This window comes from Mirounga angustirostris, unplaced genomic scaffold (assembly GCF_029215605.1).
Source record: "Mirounga angustirostris isolate CCGP_5_RB_7025 unplaced genomic scaffold, mMirAng1.0.hap1 SCAF_8, whole genome shotgun sequence".
NCBI lineage: Eukaryota > Metazoa > Chordata > Mammalia > Carnivora > Phocidae > Mirounga > Mirounga angustirostris.
The window spans coordinates 112,702,460-112,717,791 of NW_026991716.1; the positions used below are offsets into that span (position 1 = coordinate 112,702,460).

Consider the following 15,332-nt stretch of genomic DNA (forward strand, 5'->3'; position numbering starts at 1 on the left):
TGTGCTCCTTGCAAAAAGATGAATAATTTGGTTATACCTAAAGCGAGCGTCCCGCTCTTGACGCGTAAGCCCTGTTAGCAGTGGCCCTCCACATCCCTTCAGTGCATATCCAAACACATGTTCTGTATGGTTGACATAAACAGAATCTTATTCTTTATTTCTGTTCTAAAATCTCAAAAATATGATGTAAATGGGGCCCCTGGGTGGCTCGGTCGGTTGAGCGTCAGACTCTTGGTTCTGGCTCAGGGCGTGATCTCAGGGTCGTGAGATCGAGCCCTGCGTCGGGCTCCACACTCAGCAGGGAGTCCACGAGATTTTCTCTCTCTCTCTCTCTCCCTCGGCCCCTCCCCCACCTCTAAAATAAATAATCTTTAAAAGATATGATGTAAATATTTTTCCTCATTGGTACATACTCATTGTTTTAAATATCTAATATTCTGTTGTATAGATGCAGCATAATTGACTTAGCCAATCTTCTCCTGATGAACACTTACGTGATTTCCAAGCTGTTATCATTCCCGTAGCACTGAACGCACGCTTTGTGGGCACTTCTGGAACTCTTTCTAAAGGATGTAGTCATGGAAGTGAAATGGTGGAGGGGGGAGGCAGGGACAAATGGAATGGGCACTTAACCTTTTGAAAGTCATTCCCAAACTAACCTCAGAAAAGTACCAGTGTGTCTTCTCATTGACAGCTTTTTAGGGTTTATTTTCTTTACATCCCACCAGTAATGGACATAATCAATCCCTCTTTTTCTTTTTTGTCAATTAGTAAGTGAAGGTCTGTCTTTACTTTTGAAATTGCTTTAGTCGGCATTTCTTTCCTTCCTATTGAGTTGCTCTTTTCCTTTGCTACCTGGACATTTGTACTTTTCTTTCTGTGACTGGACTATGAATGTCTTTTGTCCATTTTTCTTTTGGATTGCCATCTCTCACAGGAAATTTCCAGTGAAGCAACCATTATAAGGTATAACAGATATTTGAAGCTAAAAATATCTCAGACATGACCCCCACATACCCTGCCCTTGTAGAAAGGGCACATATGGTGTTTTTAGGAACATGGTTCCATCCTTTGCTGCTGTTAGGTTAAACCTCCCTTGAAATCATTTTCTGCCGTGCACTCTTTCCAGTTTTTTTTTTTTCCTATTCCTGACATCATATGCAGTTTATCATTCTTCTTGATTTTCCCCTCTCAGCTAATATAATCAGTCAGGATTTCTAGATGATCTGGTAATCCCAGCATCCCCAGCAGAACAATTCCTGACCTTATATCATTTTTTTTAAGAAGATAAGGAAAGAAGTAAGGATTTTTAAGAAAATATATAGAACTGATTTATGGTTTCAGATAGTTAACATTGCATTAATAATCCATAATTCCCCCCACACACTGAACATGGTTCTCCTTCTCTTCCTCCATTGTACCCACCTTTCCTTCTTCCTTCTTTTCTATCCTTTGCCCTTCCCCTCCTCTTTCCTTCTACTTCCTCTATATCCCTATCCAGCAGCAGCTCTGACATAATTTTGTCCCCTGGAATCTAGGTAAAAACTCTGCATAACACAGTCATTGACTGGTACTTCTTCAATGGTGAAACAATAGGCGCTCCCATTAAATCCAGGAGCCAGGCAAGAATGGCCACACCTCCCTATTGTTTACTTGTTTACCTTTGCTCTCCAGGTCCTAGGTGGTACAGTTAGAAAATACCAATTGTAGGGGCGCCTGGATGGCTCCGTCAGTTAAGCATCTGCCTTGGGCTCAGGTCATGATCTCCAGGTCCTGGGATCGAGTCCCTCATCAGGCTTCTTGCTCAGCCGGGAGTCTGCTTCTCTCTCTCTCCCCTGCCCCTCCCCACTGCTCGTTATCTCTCTCTCTCTCTCTCAAATAAATAAAATCTTTTAAAAAAAAGAAAATACCAATTGTAGTTTAAAATTGGGAAAGAAGAGGCAAAAATATATCTGGATGATGTAATTGTCCTTCTAGGACACTTAAGAGAATGAACTAAAAACTTTTTTTTTTTTTAAACAGTCAACAAGTTCAGTAAGACATCTTAGTAAATTTTTTTTTAAAGATTTTATTTATTTATTTGACAGAGAGAGAGACAGCGAGAGCAGGAACACAAGCAGGGGGAATGGGAGAGGGAGAAGCAGGCTTCTTGCCAAGCAGGGAGCCCGATGTGGGACTCGATCCCAGGACCCTGGGATCATGACCTGAGCCGAAGGCAGATGCTTAACGACTGAGCCACCCAGGCGCCCGACATCTTAGTAAATTAATGCACAAAGATCAGTAGCCTTCCTACATCCAAATGACAACCACTTGAAGACAGAAATGATAGTGACAGAAAAACGTACTGCTATATAGTAGAAACCCAGTGACAAAATACCCAAGAAACAAAAAGCAACAAGAAATGGGAAAGATCTATGTTTAAAAAAAAAAACAAACAACTCTGACATAAAAGAAAACTTTTAGATAAAATGCTGCTGTGGTATAACAGTGTCAGTTCTCCCTGTATTTATGTAGAGATCTAGCGAGATCTCAATAAAAATGCCAGATTTGTAAAAGTCAAATTCTGAAGTTCACTGGCAGCATAAAATGTGTAAGAATAGACAAGAAACTTTTGACACAGGAGAATGAGAATAATCTTATCAGGTATCCAAATATGTATTATAAGTAATAATCAAATCAGTTTGGTTCAGGCAAATTACTAGATTAATGGAATAGAAGGGTCAACCTTAATATTGACCAAAATGCATATGAAATTTGGTACATAGTACAACTATAAGAAATTAATATGCAATGGAAGTTGCATTTTGAAGCAAGGGAGGATAGATTTATTTCCTGTAAACAAGTTAGATCCTTACCTGTATTCTTACACACACACAGAAATCCAGATACATAAGAAAATTAAAATGTAACAGAATTAGAACATAAAATTACTGGAAGAAAACATGGGAGAATTTTTTTAAAAGATTTATTTATTTATCTGAGAGAGAGAGCACTCACGCACACACACGCACACAAGTGTACAGGGGGGAGGGGCAGAGGGAGTGAGACTCCTAAGCAGACTCTGCATTGAGCATGAAGCCCACTGCAGGGCCCAGTCCCATGACTCCAAGACCACGACCTGAGCTAAAATCAGGAGTTGGATGACACAACCAAATGTGCCACCCAGGCGCCCCAACATGGGGGAATTTTTAACATAATCTTCTATTGAAGAAGATCCTTCTAATGGTTCTCTGAAGCCATCAATCAACATACTGATAAGGCTGACCTCTTATAATTAAAATTTTCTGTTTGATAAAGGATACAATAAAAAAAGAACCAAAAATATAAATTAAATGTGTTTGCCAGACTTATCACTACCAGAGAGCTGGTTTCCTCAATATGTAAAGAGTTCGCATAAATCAATTCTAAGAAACAAAATGAGAAAACATTCTTCCCACTTCTTAAAGAGCTACAAGAAATCCGACACTCTGCTGACCTCTAGGATGGGGAAATGAGGGAAACCAGGGGTGTAGGTACTTACTCTTTGTATTGCTGGATACCTTGAGCACAAGTAGCTTCCACATAAAGGGGAGGGAAGGGGAGAGGAGGGGAGGGGAGGGGAAAGGAAGGGAGAAGGACAAACTGACTAACAAATACTGTTTTTAAATTGGAACTCTAAAAATCTGTTTTCTTCGATTCACCTTGCTGCCGCTAACCTGTACAAGTAGGAGAAAAGATGAAGAAAACGAAAAGAGAAATAGTCACGTGCACCCCCGCTGTCTCCTTTACTGGAGTTTCTCTAAAGAATATGTTCCTTAATGCTAAAAGACTTTTGTATTACCGAGCTGAAGAGATTCATTCTTTTTGTGACCGGCGAGGAGTTTGGTCTTGCCCTCCCTCATGAGGCCGCCTCTCATACCTTTTTCTCCCTTGCCTGAAGGGCGATCCTACTCAGGTTGCACTTAGGGGGAAAAAGAAATTCTATAGTGGAAATGATGAGGTTTCGAATTATTTCGTAATGTGTTCCTAGGGTTTTACAAATGCTTCGTGGCCGCCTTGAGCTACCATGGTTTGGAAGATTTTATAAGAAACTTAATGTACAGTATGTTACTATGGATTAAAAGATGACACAGCTGATGGCTAATTTCGATGGTGTTTTCCTCGATGAGAAATGGTTCCTCATTTGCAGTAGAGAAGAAAAGAAGATGTTTGGCATCCTTAACAGTATTAGCCCAGCTGCATTACATACAGAGCTGGTGGACTTAGAGAAGACATTTTACAGAAAGTAGAGCAAGTAGAATTGAAACTTACTGCCAAGCTTCAGCCCTTTCCCCCCCTTGTCCTATAGAAATGTCAACAGTGTGTTTGGGACTTTCTAGACATTTAAAGTCCCTAGAAAGGTTATTAATATATTGGAGTCTCCCTTACCAGTGTCATCTCCAAACCACTGTCACCATACCTCTAAGCGAAGTTACCGTAGACGTTCTTCTGCAGAAGAGAAATCTGTATACAAAGTCCGTCCTGGGGTTTTAAGTGTTTCAGCTCTTTCTCCAGGAATATCTCCGCTAATTTCCGGCATTAGTAAATCTGTGACTTATTTAACAATAGCTTCTGCGCGTCCACTTCAAGCCGACTTCCTGCCCGGACGCGCCGTGAACAGGGAGTGTCAGTAAGTGCTTGTGAGGGCTTGTCCGGGTTTGCAAAATTGGGGTACAAGGCAGGGAGCATATTTCCACTTTGGGGGAAATAAGCTTCTAAATTTCTTCTACTCCCGTGGAAAATGTCTCTCACTGGGGCTCAGCAGGACTTTGTCTAACAGCTCATTATGGATCTGTTACTTGGCCTCCTGAAGACTTTTGTGTTCCTGAGCTTCGTGGCTTTTAGTCCTGGGAGAGCAGTTCCATGTCATTGTTACACAGTCTGTAATTGGTTTGGGCCCATATTTTACACTTTGTCAGGCTGGCTTCGGTAACAAAGAACATGTATAGATTTCCAAGCACTTTCTGGGTTCTAGCATTTTCTGCATGTGTAGGATATACTCGACCATAAAGTGGTATTTTATATTTAAGGACTTGAGTCTCATTCTGCTAATTATAAAAAATTCTGTATCTCCCTTTGGTTCCAGCACTCATGCAGCTGTGGAATTATACTGAATAGTAAGATACCCTTCTCTCCAAGGCAGACCAGCAAAGGTCTTCATGGTGTATACACAAAATCATAGCGTAAACCTCTTGTCACAAAATTAACATTTTGCAATTTTCCCTTTATATCACCCTTATGGCAAATTCTCTAGTCCCCATATCCCCAAGCCCCATATCACTTTCAGTCTGTTTTATGCCCAAGGGTCCCAATGGAAGCAGAATGGTGCTTGCAGGATTGATCAGATACTCATGTGTTTGGTTCAACTGCATCATTAAGATAAGTAAAAACATCAGATGAACTGGTTTGGGTTTTCCTACTTCATTTTTATTATTGCTTTTATTTTTTTTGTCTCAAAACAGGTCTCCAAATCTGAAGAAATACAATTAAAAAGAAAGGCATGCTTTATATAATCCCCCACCTGCCTCTCTCTTATATAAACGCAGCTCTTCTCTTCGTAACTACCAAATTATTAATGCTTCTGCCACTAAAATACACAGTCTCCATTCAGATTGTTTTGACTCTAAGTCCCAGTACAGACTTGCAATCATAATTTCCTCTCCATGTACAGTGAGCCGTCATTAATTATTTCACTTAGTATATTGAAATATATTTTGGTTTGCCTAGCAGATCAATGAAAAAGTTAATGGTACTGAGCAATGAAGAGTTAATAAAAATAGCTATTGTTTATTGAGAATTTATTACAATCAACACTATAGTAAACATTTCATAGATATCGCTTCATTTTATCCTTAACATGACCTTACAATAGGCACAGCTGACGTCACTAATGTAGACCTTAGTTCCCAGATACTGAGTTGTGCTTCACGTTCATTATTTCCTTTGCTCTACAAGAACCTTACAGGTATTGTTACTATCCCCATTTTACAGATGAGGACACTGAGGATCCCGGAAGTTGAGTCAATTTCTCAATTGTGGCTATTAAGTGGTGTGGAGGAATTCAAGCCTTTCCTGCCTGGTCTTCTGCCTCCAGTACACTATATACTATGTAGTAAAGAAGGTTTTTGCCATTTTACAGATAGAGGAACTGAGATAAGAATTTAAAACAACTTGTCTAAGGGGTGCCTGGGTGGCTCTGTCAATTAAGCATCTGACTCTTCATTTCAGCTCAGGACATGATCTCAGGGTCATGAGATCGAGCCCTGCATCGGGCTCTGGGCTCAGTGCATAGTCTGCTAGAGATTCTCTCCCTCTCCCTCTGCCCTTCCCCCTGCTTGCATACTCACACACACTCTCTCTCTCTTTCTCTAAGATAAATAAATAAATCTTTTTTTAAAGATTTTATTTATTTATTTTTGAGAGAGAAAGAGCACATGAGCTGGGGGGAGGGGCAGAGGGAGAAGCAGACTCCCTGCTGAGCAGGGAGCCCAATGTGGGGCTTGATCCCCGGACCCTGGAATCATGACCTGAGCCAAAGGCAGACACTTAACAAACTGAGCCACCCAGGTGCCCAATGAATAAATCTTAAAAACAAACAAACAAACAAACAACAACAAAAAAAACTGTCCAACGTTGCCTGGCTATCAGGTTTCTGTGATTCCAGTGTCCATGTGCAAAACCATTTTGCTACACATTAAAAAATGATTTCTACTCTATTCTTATTTTTTAAACTTTAATATGATTGAAATATTAGTCACCCATAGAAATTTTCTCTTCCAACCCTGGTAAGGATATAGAATAAAAATCCCAGTCTGAAAGTTTAAAATGTCTCTGAAAGTCCTAAAACTATTCTAGCTTGAACAGAAAATATTTCCATCTGTTACATTTGTGGATACCACATGGGGTTTTTACATAATGTTTTTGTTTGGTCCTGAAGGCATAGATTAATTTTCACTTCCTTTTGGCAGATAGCCTCATATTCTGGTGAATTTTTAAAACGTTGAGATAAGAATAAAAATTCGAACATAGAAGTAAGACAATATCAAATATATTTAGGACGATAAGCATCCTTCAGCTGAGAAGATGAAGAAAAACCCTGGTGTGAGGACCGTTGTGAAACAGTGAAGAACACAAATGAGTTCGAATCTGTTTGCATGGCGAACTCCTACTGATAAACCAAGTCTCCACTCCTGCCACTTCTTGGAAGCCTCCCCCTGCTTCCTCCAGATAGTGTAGAAGAGCATTCTCCAGGATAAGTCCATCATCATAGCCATTAGTTCATTTCATTTTAAATATGTACTTTACTGCTCTTTGACTGGACTCCATACTCCTTGAAATCAAGGACCAGATGTTATTAACTCAGTGTCCCTGGTCTCTAGCACATTTCAGTCATAGACTGAAATTCCTCAAGTCGATTTATAGTCAACAGAGAAACTTGCTGAGCATTTATCACATTCCCGGCATTCTGTGAGGCATTGGGATAGCATGTAAAACAATAAGAAGAGGAATATTTAACCTAAAGAATGAACATTGGCCCGGGGGTCTGAAAACTTGAATTCCAGTCCTATTCTTTGTGCTACTTCCTTGTTGGATCTTAGACAGCATTCCTGTCTCTTAGCTGGTTAAAAGGAATGTCTGATTCAAAGACTTCTAACATCTCTCAACTCTGCAAGTATACTTACTTATTATCTCAGATGGAAGTGTGTGGATGCATCTGGAACCACATCTGATGTGTGGGAGGCTCACACTGTGGTCAGAACAGTAGGTCAGTGTGGTCAGAAGAGGACATAAGAGTACAGGAATAAGCTTCCATGAGGATGTGAATCCTAAGTGTGGAAGAACCCCCTGAAGAGCCAGTTCCACAATGTGCTTAAGCTTGTGATGTGGGTGAAGGACAACAACACGGCTTTTAAAATGATAAGCAGAGCAAGAGTAGGAGAGGTTAAGCGTGACAGAGAGATGTGATGGTGTGGGTTTAACATTTGATATGCAAAGCAGAGATCTGCTCAGTCAAGGAGAAAGAGCTTTTGGTTGAGGGGGTAGAATAAGCATTGTCCAGAGGGAAGATGAGCCCCAGGTAGGCGAGTAGATAAGAATGGGGTGCACGAGTGAGTGCAAGAGTCTACATCTGCAGGGAGAAAGGTAGCCACTGAGATTGAATCCCTACTGATGATTTCTGAGATCTACAATGAATGGGTAAGATGGTGAAGGGCCAGAGACAGCCCCGCAGGGAGCTGGTTTGCCCAGTGAGGAAGAAGGTGCAGGTGTAAATGATAAGCTGGTTGTCTTGTTAGCTGTGTCAGGCAACGTTGTGGTGACTCAAGCCCTGGGAATGGAAAATAGGCTGATGAATGTGTAGCTAAAAGTTAACCCAAACTAATTTTTTTTTTTTTGGTTGTCAACAGATAATTATATTCATACCTGTTTTTTAGTTTGACTTCTGACAAAATCATGATACCTTTTGGAGAACATGGAAAGTGAGTGTGGCTGACCCTCTAGTTAGGTTTATTTATAACTAGTCAAATGGCCTCCTCAAAAAGGTAGCTGCTGATCATTATATTCTTGAGGCCAGAAAACCTATTTTGAGTCTTCTGCTATAACTGCAATACCAGATGTTGGTGTTTACTAATTATATGAGAGAATATCTACACAAACTAACAGCACCCTCTTAGGAGAAGGTCTCTATTGGAATACCACAGGGCTTCCTTCAAGTTCCAAAAGTTTAGGTAAAGCTTTGGATCCAGAGAGATTGGGAAACACAAACTCTGTGCCCAAGTTAACAGAATGAAATTCAGTTAGTAAAATTCTTCACTTGGATCTTTAAGGAAATAAGTCCCAGCCCTGCCCTGGGATGGTAGAGAGCACACACACAGTCAAAGAAGTGTAGGATGGAGGGGATGTGGCTTTGCAGCATAAATTAAAAAAAAAAAAAAAAAAAAGATTTAGGCCGCTTTCGGATAGACTGAACACCGTAAACCAAGTTGACATTGCAGTTTGGGGGTGCAGAGGCCTGAGCACATACTCTCTCCACGTTTACAGTTCCACGGGCTTCTTATCGCAGAACTGCCATTAGCATCTTTATGTTGTTCCCAGGGTCAGTCCCTTGTTACTGCTTCGGTCTACAAGTTGAGATTAACTTTCCTAAGATTAAAATAATCAGTATTTGTGTCTTACTCCAACCCCGGCGCATGTGAATGGAATATTCAGGTACTTGGGAGTGACCCTTGCTACCTTCCAAGACCTGACCTTCCCTTTCCTCTCGAGCCTTACCTGGTTTCCTCCCTCAGTGCTGAGCCAGGTGCTAGAGGCAGACCAGGGCTCTGTGCTCCAGCCTTGCTTTCTCTTGACCTTACCTGAAATACTATTCATTTGACTTTTCACTGTGATTCAAGTTAGAAAGCTTTCACCTGTGGGAAGCTGCTGTAAAGCTCCGCCATAATAGAAACTTTCATTCTAGGGGTATTAATTCTGTTTTAGGGAGATAAACCAGCACCTGCACTGGGGTTCAAGTTCTTTGAAGCAGTGACTGCGTTTAAGCACCTTTGCTTTCCCCTCCGGGTCACTTTGGGCCCAGTCATAACAACAGCTCACTAAAGAAAGGTATTGGCACCTACCCTGAGCTTGCTGATCCTTGAGAGTCATGGTGCCCCTGTCTCGGCCTGGCCAAGGCAGCCTGGTTGAAGAAGCCATGGCATCCTTTCATTTCCCCCTACCCTGTTCTTGATTTCTAAACTCTGCCCAGACTCTTTTCTCCTTCCTTTTGCTGTGAGTTTTTGCACTTAGACTACCCTTGCTTTTCCTTCCTGTCTAGTCTAACCAGCTTGCTTACTCACAAAGCCCACTCACTGTTGTTCTTTTCTGCCTTCTTATCCTCATCCATCTTTCTCAAATACAATTCTCTCTTCCAGCCCCCTCTCCTCTGTCAGCCTCAGGAATGGAGAATGGTAATGCTGGCAGAAATGTTTTAATAAATGGAGGTGGACGGGGACTCTGTATGGAAGGGTAATTCACGGTGGTGTCTTTCAAAGCAGATGAAAGCCTTTGCCTTGTTTTCATTCTGTTGTTTCATTCTGTTCAGAAGGATCGCAAACTGAACCTCATCATGCTACAGGGAAGTAACTGAGTTAGATGGCTTCTGTCTAATCAAATTATTTTATTCAAACATTTGAAACTGTTTTGGGGTCAAGAAAACATAGGTTGACACTAAGCTCCGTGGTAGCCAAGGTTGGGGAGAAATTCTGAACTGCAGTATGTCTGCTTTGATAAATTTCATAGACTTATGCTATGGGTCACAGTATAGCTTGTTCTTTCAGTATTAAACTATTTTAATCCTAGTTATAATTCCAGCTTGTTCAGCTAGCTTAAAGTGTAGATACCATCCACAATCCTGGTTATTTAAACACAATTCAGAAATCATAAATAGGAATTCAAAAGGAGGGCTCAACTTCACAAGATGAGATTTGATGCCATGAAGAAACCCTCTCAAAAATTTGCCAGAGACCTGTGAGTCCTAAAATATCCTGTTTCCTACCAGCCAGATCTGGCAGCTTGAGAGCTATTCTTACAAATATGACAAATATTTTACCAACTCACATGTTGCTTTTTGTTTTGGTATTAATTTTGTTTGTTCATATTTTTAACTAGGAAAGTTAGTATAGTAATATGATGGTCATCCAACAAATAATCAGGAAAAGAATTATTCTCTTATTGAACGTTTTAGCATGTTTCTTGAACACTGGCTATGTGCAAGTTATTATATTGAATGTTTTTGGTAATGAAAATATGAATTGAACTTGATGTTGGACCACAAGAATTGAAAGAGCTGAGACATTATAATGCAGCAAGTGCCATAGAATACTTGCTAAAATGCACTGAGAAATGAGGGCTCGGGTGGGATTTGCTGAGTGAGACAAAGAAGGCTTTCTAAAGGAAATGGGATGTGAGCTTTGATGACTAGCCAGATGTTAATATGTGCAATGTGGTGTGGAGGGTAAGGGGAATTTAGATGAATGAAACATTATTAACAAAGCCTCGGAAATAGTACAGTTACAAAATACAGGGAACATTGTAAGGTTTTAGTTTTATGTAAATGAAAGGGAGCAGTTACTGATAAAGCTAAATTCCCTGGGTCTGAAATCCCAGATTTAACTCTGCTAGGTAATGGGGAATGTTTATCCATTATTCCACTCTTTAAACAATTTCAGAGCTGTGTTTGAGGATAATTAATCAGATAATTAATCTGTACTCAGCGTAAAAGCTTGACTGGAGGAAGAGAAATTGGAGTTTGGAAGGCCAGCTGGGAGGTTATTATAACGGTCTAGTAAGAGGTACTACGAGCTGCCCTGGGCTGGGAGGGGTAGGATTGGAATGGAGGGTCGAATTGAGAGACATCAGGTAGTGAACATTTCTAGGATTTAGAACCTGATGAGAAGATGAGAGGAAGAAGAAAGGGAGGAGTTAAAGATAATTATGAAGAGTCAAACCTAAGAAGTGACACCATTAAGGAAGTCAGACAAGTCAAGCAGGACTGGAGGAACGTGGGTTCAGCTTTGCTAGTGGTACATGAATGTACATGTGCTCCCCAGTGGTGAGGCGGAGATGTGAAGTGGGAACTCAGGCTACAGTCTGAAAGACAGGCTTGGGATTCATTAGCACAGAGGTAATGGTGGCTGGTGTAGGAGTGGATGTGAACTCCAAGGGAGGATATAAAGAGAAGACGGCCAAAGATAGGCCTCTTGGGAAGGTGGTCTACATGTAGGTGAGGGAAGATGAGCCAAAATTGAAGTAGTCAGTGAGGTCAGGGAAGAGCCAGACTTAGGATCATAAAAGACTGGAGAAGAGAGATTTTCAAGGAAGGAGGGGTCAGCAGTGTTCATGGACACAGAGAAATAGGGAGGTTGAGAATGGAGCGGGAGAAATGAAATGTGGGAGTTAAGAGTTCACTGGTGACTTTCACAAGAATGGGTTTTAAACTGTGAGTTGCTGGAATGTATTTTCTTCGTAAGTCTAGGGTTTGATGGTTTGGGCCTATTATCCCATTTCTTTAAAACAACACAGATAATTTAAGATGGTGTGCTTGTGTGCACCTACACGCACGTGTGTGTGTGTGTGTGTGTGTGTGTGTGTGAGAAAGAGAGAGAGCCTTGTGACCAAGGACTTTTTTTTTTTTTTAAGATTTTATTTATTTATTTGACAGAGAGAGAGACAGAGAAAGAGCACAAGTAGGCAGAGTGACAGGCAGATGGAGAGGGAGAAATAGGCTCTCCGCTGAGCAGGGAGCCAGATGTGGGGCTCGATCCCAAGACCCCAGGATCATGACCTGAGCCGAAAGCAGCCACTTAACGGACTGAGCCACCCAGGCGCCCCCAGGGACTGTTTTATATAAGTGAAAAATTATTTAAGTAAAATATACCTTGAGCTCACGTTTCATTAATACTAGAGATACCAGATCAGCCAATAAAGGAAATCTCCAGGATTTTACATTATTCAATAAATAAAACTTCTACTTAAGCTATGTCAATTAAAAAGATATTCCTCTGCCCCTTTTCATTATATGAAACAACAACAGCAAAAACATATAAATACTTGTTGAACTGGTGAGCATGTCCCGGAACATATTAGATTATCATCTCTTTTCCTTCTTTTCAGAGCAAAAGGCTGAGCTATGATAGCAACCGGTGGAGTGATAACTGGCCTGGCCGCCTTGAAAAGGCAAGACTCTGCCAGGTCGCAGCATCATGTCAGCCTCAGCCCATCGCCTACTGCCCAAGTGAAGAAACCCGTCAGGCGGCGGCCTCAGGCCGATGTCGTGGTGGTTCGAGGCAAAATCCGGCTTTATTCCCCATCTGGTTTTTTCCTCATTTTAGGAGTGCTTATCTCCATTGTAGGAATTGCAATGGCAGTCCTTGGATATTGGCCCCAAAAAGAACATTTTATTGATGCTGAGACAACACTGTCAACCAACGAGACTCAGGTCATTCGGAACCAAGGTGGCGTGGTGGTCCGTTTCTTTGAGCAACATCTGCATTCTGATAAAATGAAAATGCTCGGCCCTTTCACCATGGGGATTGGCATTTTCATTTTCATTTGTGCTAATGCCATTCTTCATGAGAACCGTGACAAAGAAACCAAGATCATACACATGAGGGATATCTATTCCACAGTCATCGACATCCACACGCTGAGGATCAAGGAGCAAAAGCATATGAATGGCATCTACACTGGTTTGATGGGAGACACAGAAGTAAAGCAGAATGGGAGCTCCTGTGCCTCGAGACTGGCAGCAAATACCATTGCCTCTTTCTCGGGTTTTAGGAGCAGTTTTTGGATGGACAGCTCTGTCGAGGAGGATGAACTTGCGCTAAACGAAAATAAGAGTTTGGGGCATCTCATGCCACCTTTGCTTTCGGACAGCTCCGTCTCTGTCTTTGGCCTCTACCCACCTCCCTCCAAGACAACAGATGATAAGACCAGTGGCCCTAAGAAATGTGAAACCAAATCAATTGTGTCATCATCCATCAGTGCTTTTACATTGCCTGTGATCAAACTTAATAACTGTGTTATTGATGAGCCCAGTATAGATAACATCACTGAAGATGCTGAGAACCTCAAAAGTAGGTCAAGGAATTTGTCAATGGATTCCCTCATGGTCCCTTTGCCCAATGCCGGTGAGTCCTTCCAGCCAGTCAGCATGGTGTTCCCAAGGAATAATTCCATTGGGGAGTCATTGTCGAGCCAGTACAAATCTTCCGTGGCCCTCGGACCCGGGGCTGGACAGCTCTTGTCTCCTGGGGCTGCTAGAAGACAGTTTGGGTCCAACACATCTTTACATTTGCTCTCGTCACATTCAAAATCCTTAGACTTGGACAGGGGTCCCTCCACCCTAACTGTTCAGGCAGAACAACGGAAACACCCAAGTTGGCCTCGGTTGGATCGAAGCAACAGCAAAGGATACATGAAACTAGAGAATAAAGAGGACCCCATGGAGAGGCTGCTTGTGCCCCAAGCTGCGATCAAAAAAGACTTTACCAATAAGGAGAAGCTTCTCATGATTTCAAGATCTCATAACAATTTGAGTTTTGAACATGATGAGTTTCTGAGTAACAACCTAAAGCGGGGAACTTCTGAAACGAGGTTTTAATGTTCAAAAATGTATCATTTTACAAGGCTACATATTTTAAAACTATTTTCACCAGTGTTTCCATGTTAAAGTATGGGTTATAAGCCTTTTTAATCAAATAGTCTGTAGTGGGTTAGACCTGGTTGCTTAATTCTGTGGTGGAGACGGCTGTATGTTTGGGTTACTTTGTATGCAAGACTTTCTATGATCACACATGATTTTATATTCTCCCTTCCTTTGAAAGCAGTATCTTTTCTATCAATATGAACACAGAACACTTCCATCTCTACTAAAATTCCCTTTCTTTACTTTCAAGTTCTTTCATTGATGGTCATCTGCAAGAATCAAGTGTCCAGTTAGGAAAAGGTAGGGTACCAAAGTGCGGACTCGAAGTACCAAATTTAGGCCCAAGACTCAATATAAACTTATAAATGAGCATGAGTACAAATCTAAGGTGTGATTTTCTAAACAACTGCTTTTTTTTTTTTTACAAAATTGGTTAAATTATTTAAAAGGAGAAAGATCTAGTTTCTGGGTGTGCTAAATAATGTGAATTGGTGAAATTGGTTTAGTTCTATGTGAACTAATTGATAGGAATTATTTAGGTTGGTTGTGACTAGTACCCTGAGCTCTGGGTAGGTATATCTTTTTTTATTATTAATTCTATTTTAGTGATATTTTATCAAGAAACCATGTATTCAAGAGCCATGGCTAAGAATGCTAGTTATTCTTAGGGGTAAATATCAAAATGCTATTAGCCATAACTTTAGATATTCAGAATCAAAATTTCTTTGCAACTAACTTGAAAAAGGAATGAACCAATTTAGTTTGTAGGAATGCTACCTTGAAATAATTATATACATGAAGAAGATGTTGATTAGTCACAAAATTACACTATGGGTTAGTTAATGCTAACTAATCTCAGTATCTTTCCTAGCCATCTCTTTTATCATCCAGCATCCATTCATTCCCACATCCTTCTTTCCCTTCAAGATTTTTTAGATCCTGTTCTTTGGAAAATAATCAGCTAACCTTGACATTTCTTTTTATCTTTGTTTATCACTAGCTTGGTGACTCAAGGAAATTTAGTCCTTGACAAATTGCCTTGAAATTTACCTTGTGCTGGAAAGCCTTATGAAGACCCCAAAGACTTTCTTATGGTGTAATACATTTTTGGGATTGTGGCTCTCAATTA

The 15,332-nt window shown here is 40.8% G+C and overlaps 1 protein-coding gene across 3 annotated transcripts in view; it reads left to right on the plus strand.

The window, feature by feature from the left end:
* The window catches only part of TMEM200A (transmembrane protein 200A), a 70,055-nt gene extending 55,430 nt beyond the window's left edge, over positions 1–14,625 (plus strand). For all 3 annotated transcript variants that reach the window (XM_064598101.1, XM_064598100.1, XM_045866084.3), the window contains one exon: positions 12,667–14,625. In XM_064598101.1, the coding sequence (XP_064454171.1) occupies positions 12,683–14,158 (1,476 nt within the window). In that variant the 5' untranslated portion in view covers positions 12,667–12,682 and the 3' untranslated portion in view covers positions 14,159–14,625. The remainder of the gene's footprint in view (positions 1–12,666) is intronic.
* Positions 14,626–15,332: the final 707 nt, after the last annotated feature.